This window comes from Amblyomma maculatum, chromosome 5 (genome assembly GCF_055883805.1).
Source record: "Amblyomma maculatum isolate TAMU_Amacu chromosome 5, ASM5588380v1, whole genome shotgun sequence".
In the NCBI taxonomy this organism is placed as follows: domain Eukaryota; kingdom Metazoa; phylum Arthropoda; class Arachnida; order Ixodida; family Ixodidae; genus Amblyomma; species Amblyomma maculatum.
In genome coordinates this window covers 29,701,467-29,710,261 of record NC_139348.1, presented here as the reverse complement: position 1 = coordinate 29,710,261, position 8,795 = coordinate 29,701,467, and the positions used below count along the sequence as shown (strand labels likewise).

The 8,795-nt window shown below is 45.9% G+C and overlaps 1 protein-coding gene across 2 annotated transcripts in view; it reads right to left on the bottom strand.

Moving 5' to 3' along the window:
- Positions 1 to 465: 465 nt before the first annotated feature.
- Positions 466 to 8,795, bottom strand: part of dco (discs overgrown casein kinase 1) — a 46,828-nt gene continuing 38,498 nt past the window's right edge. For both annotated transcript variants that reach the window (XM_084603564.1, XM_084603565.1), the window contains exon 4: positions 466 to 3,064. In XM_084603564.1, coding sequence (XP_084459690.1) covers positions 3,009 to 3,064 — 56 coding nt within the window. In that variant the 3' untranslated portion in view covers positions 466 to 3,008. The remainder of the gene's footprint in view (positions 3,065 to 8,795) is intronic.

The window sequence follows — 8,795 nt, the reverse complement described above, 5'->3', positions numbered from 1 at the left end:
CTGCGAGCGCTAGCTTCACACATACCTTTCAAGCACAGTTTAGCTCCAAGCTGCAACTTGACACACAAGTGAATTTTCTATAACAAGGCATTTTGCAAAGCCTGCAGGCCCATCAGTATGGAAGGAACAAAACGCTTTAAAAGGCCGAGGGTGACATGTGAATGGGTGACTATACACAACTGCCAAAACAATATCCTGTCACACTTCGCAGCCAATGCATTCATTACTCTAGCTACAAATGAAAGAAACTGATTGTGCTATCTGAATTTCCACTGGGGAATAACCTGGAAATTTGGTGCGCGAAGCCTTTTGCTTGCCGCAGATGTTATCATGCCATTCTTACCTATCCTTACGCAGCCGCAAATAAAGTGCAAGCATCGTAAACCCAGCCCACCCAAGTGGGAGTGCTAAGCCAGCCGAACAGGCCAGCTTCTGCACGGACTGGCACGAATAAGTCGTAGTCGCTTGTTCAAGTTTTAATACATTCAATATATTTATTTACTCAGTTTAGACAGTCAAACAAAGCGCCATCTCATTTGTTTTCTTTCTCGAGTCCATTTTCTCCTCGGCGTACTATGTATATAAAAATGTTAAAACAGAAACCTGACTTCAATTTCCACAAGCGTATAACACCGCACACACATGCACCCACACACTCAAAAACCAGTCACAATTTTTTAACAGATGCTCCCACTCGCACAAGCATTCTCACGCACGCAGCACAAGGTAATCACTTTTTTTTTCGTTTCTCCTTTGTAGTGCTTTACAAAGTCATTGCCATTCCTACAAAAAATAATGAAAAAAAGCCTAGATTCAAGTCCACGTCTCTGCGGCCTCTATGAAAAAGCATCCTGGCAACCATTCTTCGCCACCCCACGTGACAACTATTTGTCATCCACATTTCCGCCATGCCACGTGATAATATCCCGTATATATTTTGTCTCCCTCTGCTGCTGGACACCTTGCCTCGTTACAACAGAAGGAAAATGAGGGATTAAGGTTCTCACAGGTTTCGAGGTGCTTTGTTTCTTTTTCATGGAGAGTGGAAGGAGGGGTAGGGGACCATGGCTAATAAGGACAAAATATACTAGCGACGTTAACTCGAGTCAACGGTTCGGATTCCTAACACCGAATCACCCGAGGAAAATCGTATCGCAGTGGAATATTTCATGATTTTTTTTTGCACACAAATCTATTAGGAAGGAGGGGGGAAGGGAGAGAGTACACTAGCTCTATCGCGCACATCCCAAGTCAGCCACAAGTTCTCCGAAGGCTGACCACCTTTGAACTGATCACCCCTTCGTTGCAAACCAGCAGCAGGCTACACTTCATGAAACAAAATGACAAAGCTAAAGCTGCCACGATCAGCAGTGCACAGGAGACTGAAACCGAGAGAGCCAGTCCTGTGTCGCACCAACGTGTCTTCGGAGGCACACAGTCAACAGGCAGAAAAGAAACAAACATAAATGTATATACGTTCACTTGTGTGTATCGAGCGTGGCTACTGGCCAGGAAGAAGAGATCTTGGCAGCCTGCTTTTCATAGCTTTCAATGAGTTCCATTTTCACAGGGCGGCCCCGTGCGCAGTCTTCAATGGCCGAACACAAGGTAGTTTCTTATGTACAAAACAGAAAAAAAAAAAAAAAAAAAAACTGAAAACGCGGGCTGTGGGGGGAGAGCTGCACACACGTAAAAGAAAGTAAAAAAAAAAAGGAGGGGGGGGGGGGCATTTAACCCCATCCAGGAGATGAAAATCGGCAACAGCCGCCCCAGCTCCTGGGAACACTTCCTTCGCTTTGGCGCTCTCGCTTTGCACACAGAGCTCGCACCTATGTTATACGCATGCGACAAATTTACAAACTGCTCCCTGCACACAGCCAGAGCAGTAACAGACATCTCCTAGTCCCCTGAGTTGCCATACACACCCCGTGTCCTGAACGAAGACTCTTGCTCAAAACGAACAGCGCCGACATAGTAAAAACAGCAATTTCAAATGACAAAAGAAAAGAAAAAGTAAGTGTACGAGGTTTGAGATTTCGTCTAAACAGCACTGCAGGATGGCTCTATAAGTGACTGATGCCAACCTGCTGGACACAATGAACAGCAATCTAGCCCCTTAAGCCTAGATAAAAAAAAGAGAAAACAGAACGAGTTGGGGGAAAGAGTGGCAGGGAGATGAGGAGGGACGCAGCAAGCATAACACGAAGGACACAGGCACGTTTGCCAGTGAAACAGACACTGAACATCCAACTCCAAAGGAGCAGTCGTCACTCGGCATTGAGGAAGGACGGTGGGGGTGAGTCAAAACGAGTGGGAAGGAACACATGTACCGGAGGAAGCAGATACATGCCTCTCCATTTCACTGACCATAGAAAACTTGGATCTAGGGGAAACAAAAAAAAAGAGGAAAGATGGGTACGAAAAACTAGCCAGCCAACTGATTTCATTCTCCTAGAGGTACACCACTTCTCTCTTTAATGTAGAACAATATATGCCCGATAGCACGGTGAGAGGGCCGCAATTTGCAACAGTTCTGTCCTTTTCCCAAACGGGGAAAAGGAGGGGAGGGGGTGCACACACAAAGGGAAAGCAATCCTTCGTAGAAAAAGAAAAAAAGAAATGGCAGGGGTGGGAAGAGGGGATTTACGTTGCAAGCTTCCTGATGATGTCTTCTGTTGTCGCCCTTAACGGCAGACAGTGCCTGCCTGCCACCCTGACAAAACTGGGAGATGTTGCACAAAGGGCCACAGTGGTGCGGTTGCGACTGCCGCTGCTGCGATGTCTCTTTGTTGTTCCCTCGCAGAATGGACTGGACAGTGAAGAAGCCTAGTCGGGCTGCACTCCTGTTTCCTCTTCGCTTTTCTTCAGTCTTGATTGGACAACAACAAACCTTGCGGTCCAACAAGGATTTTTCGCACTTCCCGCTTTGGGAGCTCCCCCCTCGACTTGGCCCCACAACAGGTGGGGGGAGCAAAGGGGGGGCAGAGAAAAAAAATGGCGGGGACCCATCAGTAGTGCTTGCGGTGTTGTCGCTCTACCTGTCCGAGGCTTTTGCTACACCGCTCTGCAAAGAGAGCAAAAAGGGAAAGGAACCTGTGAGGCGTTCACATGTAGGAAGCAAGATGCTCCAGTTTCAACGAACATACCACACCTCTATTGGCACACGAAGCACTTCTAACATTCAATCATTCTTATGTAGTACATTTGCCGTTTGACCAACAGAGCCAATGAGAGGGCTTGCTGGCTTTTACCTTGAGAAAAAAAAAAAAAACCTTTACATAGCTATCTGAACATGAAGACACATTAGCCTGTTTTCATCTGGTGCAGAACGCACTGTCCATGGCCAATGTTTCATTCTATTGCAGATGGCAGGTTAGAGTGAATGGGATACGTTGCATGGGCTCCAGGGAAATGTTTGACATTGTTTAGGCGAACCCTGCTTCAACAAAATACTTCTAATTCCCTATCAGCTAGCCAGAGAAGTAAATGTAACAAAGTTTTCGCCACAACGAACCATTTTTCACGCTTACTCCCGCTTTAACAAAATTTTCGTTGAGAGAGCTGGGCTTAGAAATTTATATTATGATTAAGTATAACGATAACTGCCTAACTTCTTGAATAGGGTCGTCCAGTTCTAGCTGATCACACGATCGCTGGTTTCAAAGCGCCATTTTGTCCGACCCGAGCATGCAATAAAGCTAAGTGGTAGGTAATGAGAAGCGCCACCTCCGTGGCCCTCTTAATTTGTATCGTTTCGCTTCGATATGCGCCTGCATCACACGCAATATTTATTTGAAAGCAGTGACTGCGCTACAGCTAGAAGTGGATGACCCTGCACATCTACACTGCTTAGTTTCACTGAAATCATACTTGATGACAACTTGCTTGGCTAACTTACGATTACAGTCGAACCCGGTTATATCGAACCCGGATATATTGAATTTTGGTTATATCGAACTCACGGAATATCCCCTTGAAAATCCCACGTAAAAGTATAGGAAAACCGCGTCATATATCGAACTCAATTTCACCGGTAAGTGTGCCTTCCCCAAAGACGATAGCATCACCCTTGGTCGTTTGCCGCGAGACGTTTTCAAGCCATGCGCAGAAGGAATGAGAGGGGACAGTTCGGTGACGGCTGGTCTGGGCAGCGCCGCGCCCATTCCCCAAAGGCGCGCGCATCTCCAGTTGTCATTTCCCGCGCGCCAACACGACGTTTGCAAGCCATGTGCGTGGGTGTGCCCATTCTTTTGCCGAGCTATCTCTCTCCTTCAGCACACGCGTTGGCATGCCAGCTCAGCCCGTTTTCAGACAGACGTCGTACGCTTTCTCCAGCATGTGTTGCAAACCATCTGCGCGCAGCGGCCTATAGCGCCTGCGGATGTTAAGAAGCGGCAGCGCTCTCTTTTTTTTTTTGCGAGAGCCATCCTTTCTTATCGTGGTGCTGTAGTCGCGGCGTAGCGTAAGATATGGCGGCTGCGGACGTTAAGAAGCGGCAGGTTTTTTTTATTTATTTATTATTTTTTTTGCAGGGGTCGTTTATTTTTTTATTTTTATTTTTGTTGTTTATTCTTGCATGTATGAATCAGCGAAAGCACGCGGTCAGCTGCTGCGATCATGACGCCCGCCCCAAGCGCGGCGTGATAAATCGAACCAGGCTTGTGCAATCAAGCCATCACGGGCACTGCCAAGTTCGCTCCCCGCCCCCGCAGGAGCTATCACAGGAGCTATCAAAAGATAAACGCGCTCTGACGTTATCGCTGCACAGCATCTTGGCACGCTGCCAATGAGCTGTGGATGAGACACCGAAACGGACTGACGTGCGCCATCGACATGCAAGCGAAAATGTTCGCGATTTCTGTGCCACGGAAACCTTGTTTTGAGCTGCCGCGGTGGCTCGAGCGGCGAGAGCGACGCAGTTCCAACAATTTTCGCTCTGTCGCTGCCGTTCAATCACTTGCATGTGAGCGAGCTGGCCTTAACGAACATTTTTTTTTTTCAAATTCTCGGGTGCAAAAGTGGAAGATGGGTTCATTATGTGAGTGGGTTGATTACGCAACGAATACGGTATCGTTTTTTGGCATCGTAAGTGCCGTCACAAGCAGATTTCTGTATATTTAATTATCGATATATCGAACTATTTCGCGATCCCCTTCGAGTTCGATATATCCGGGTTCGACTGTATGTGCAGATCTGCCCTGCGAAGCCGCATTTCATTCTATATCATGCGAACGCGGCACACGACTACGCAGCCTCGACCCGATTCACTCTATCCACTACCCTTCATTAGTACTTGCGTACCTTGTGCTCGACAGCAGCATGAAGACAAAGAGGAAGGCCTCCTCTTAGAAATTATCTCAATTAACCAAAAGCTCTTATTATCGAATGGGCTTCAAAACACTGATAAATGTATCTTAAGAACACCTGCATGATGAAATCGCTGATTTGAGATGGAACCGTTTTTTTCTCGCCGTTTGGTAAGTGTTTCGCTTTGGCACACACTGTGGGAGGGCCCTCTGCCCTACTTGCAAAATAGCCCCATCCCATCGGGCTTCACTGCACAGTCCACGCAGTCCAAGCATTGCGGTGAAGTGCGCAGTGCTTGAATTCAAGAATTTTCAGAGTATTCGGTACTTTTCGAATATTCAAAGATTCTGAATATCAGTTTTCGAATACGAATCAAACAGCGAACATATTCATTTGTACTCAAAATCTCAAATATTTGCACACCAAATTATTTCTGCCCCGGTTTTTCTACCACTTGTGCACTTCCCTTCGCCAAGATGTAGGTTGCTAACAGTAGCGTGCATGCGGCCAGTGTCATTCGCTGCCCAAAGAACACCAAGGTTTGTTGCAACAACCTCGGCAACAGTACGGCACAGGCTTCGAAGTGGAAAGATATAGTTGGCAAACAGTGCCAAAGCAGGACGGAAGCCTGGTGTGTCAGAAAAGCATGCGAGAGGGCACAAAAAGACGCAAGAACATAGTGTGTGCTGGTGCATACTGTTCCTTTTGCAGACCAAACTCTGGACAATGCCAGTCTACTTCATTGGTCTCGTGACCAAAGAAGCAAGTGCCACAGTGCTTGTTACGATGACACTGACGCAAGGGAACATATTAGCGCTGAGGACATACGCATCCCCTAAAGAGCTTGAACAGCTCAAGAAGACGGCCTTGACTTCATAAAGCGGAGCCGCCCGTGCCCAGGAAAGACCAATAAACCGGTGTATGTGTGCATGAGTGACTTGAGGGCAAAGCATTCATTTGTCTTCAGTCAAATCAGCAATGCAGATCAGACCCTGGTCTGGTTTGGCATGCTCAGTAAGAGGACAAAGCCCAGAAGAGGGAGTGTTAGGTTTGGTTTAGTTTATGGGTTCCATGAATTCTGCGTGTGCCTGCGTTGCATTGATACGGCAGTTCTCACTTAAAGCAAAAGTTGATATTCTTCTGCGAAATGATGCTGGAAAACAGCAGCTCAAAATCTGCAAGCAGTGCGACAGTGCACCTTAAGCTGTTGAGACCATTCTCGAGGATCGGATACAAAAACCCTACACAGGCTGTCGCACCTAGCACCTACCGGAAAATATCTATGGCTGGGAAATTACCAGAACAGATGAGGCTCCAGTGACGTGGTTTAAATGGATAAATGGTTAAATGGATCAAAATATGTAATGAAATTATGGTGGAAATGAAAAGCTCTAGCCTCGTACGATGTCGATCAAGCACTACAATATCCAAGAAACGAAGATTTATATTTTAATTTGGCCCTGAAGATTGCATAAAAATGACTGAAGCAGCCTATTGCAGTAAAATGTCACTGACTTTTGGAATTGCAAAGTGTTCTCCATTCTTTGAAGAATGCTCACCTTATTTTTAATATATTTTGCACTCTCTCCAGTGTGCCCGTCAGCAAAAATTAGTCTAGACAGTGCCACAGTGTTTTGAATTCTCGGATGAAGCGATGACCATGGCCCACTAAAGCTTCTGTCGTCGAGGCACACGTTCCTGTGCTGTAGCAGCCTTGAGTGCAGAAACTAGAATGAATGCCACAATGTTTTGTTCTTGTTTACGAGGTTTAATGCCCCGAAGCGACCCAGGCTATGAAAAATGCCGTAATGGAGGGCTCCAGAACTTTCGACTGCTCGAGGTTCCGGGTTACGTGCACTGACATCGCATCGCCCACAGGCGCCTTGCTTTTCGCCTCCATCGAAAAACAGCTGCCATGGCCGGGATTCGATCCCGCATCCTTGGGCTAAGTAGTCAGGCGCCCTAACCACTGCATCAGCGCAGCGGGTGGATGCTACTCTGTACTAAAAAATGTCTAATCACTGCCTGGTGGTTGAGATTTATGTTAGTTTTCAATGTATCACCACTGTCAATGTGCAATAGTCATTACGGCCGCTACTCATGGTTTTTAGCATCGGACTACACAAAAAAAGGCGTATGCATTGACCAAATCACTACAGAATTGACAACTTGAGACGGGAAGCTTTCCATGGTGGCGGAAAAAATTGGGGGACGGTTAAAGTGCAGTCTTCTGCCTGTTTAAAGAGGCACGAACACAATATGCCGGTATTCAGCCCGATGCTTCAGGTGAAAGTATGACACTTTGCCACTGCCTTTGAGGTAACTGACTTCAGAGAGTGTGCTGGATGTTTTTTTTTTTTTTTTTTTTTTCGCTTTCGGCAGCGAAACAGATTTACTTGGTCGGCAGTGTGCAGCGAAGAAGCACCTGTGGACAAGGAGAGCGCCGACACTTGATGCATTATTTTTTTTCATGAGATAGCATGAGATCTTTTCTCATGATGAAGAGAATGATGAAGAATGAGATGAAGAATCTGAAATTCTTATGAGACTGTTTTTATCACCTCCTGCCTTTTCTGAAAAGTCCATGAATTTTGAAGGTGAGAAGTGCAAATGCAGGAAATGGTTACATCTTCCTAATATCCGTGCTCCTTTGCTGCTTTTACTAGGGAAAAAAAAAAAGAAGTAACCCGTAATCACGGTGTTAGAAATAGTTTAGCTGACACAATGGCGCCTCTGGAGGCGGCAAACATCACGCCACGCTTGGGGCGGGCGTAGTCCACAGCCACAAAAACATTGGAAAGCATGATAACTACAAATCCTGTTTGAAGAGAACAATGCTAGAAGTCTGTGTCATGATCACAGCTCACCGCATGCTTTCGTTTATTCATAGATGTAAGAATGAACCACTCTATAAAAAAAAAATCCCCGCCGCTTTTTAACGTCTGCAGCCGCCATAGCTTACTAGTACGCTGCGCCGCACGTTCAGCATGGCAAGGATGAATCTTGCAAAGAAGAAAAAAAATAAAACACGCCCTGCGCTATGTTCATAATTACCGCTAGTTAGTTAATTGTAATTTTAAAATTGAAATGTATATTTTCCAGTCATTTTGTAGCCTAGCTTAAATCAAGTACGGTTGTACTAAACTGATGTCATTGCACTACACTAATACCTCTGTCACACGAGCAGATTTAATGTCATTCGGTTTCTTTCGGTGCTACACGGCAAAATATAATGTCATTCGCAAACGGTAGCAATTACGATCAGCTACAAAAAATGCTGCACCTAAGGAGCATCGGTGCGCATAAAAGGCATTTGAAATCACTGTGTTACATTTTAAAGTTGATCGAAACATTTCTGTACGATAATTCAAGTGAAAAACATTACTTTTGGCTGTGCTGTAGCACTTTAGCCATAAAAATCCAAGCCAAGTATCGAGTCACCCAGAAATCCGAAATATGCAAACAAACAATATGGCTGAACACAGCGG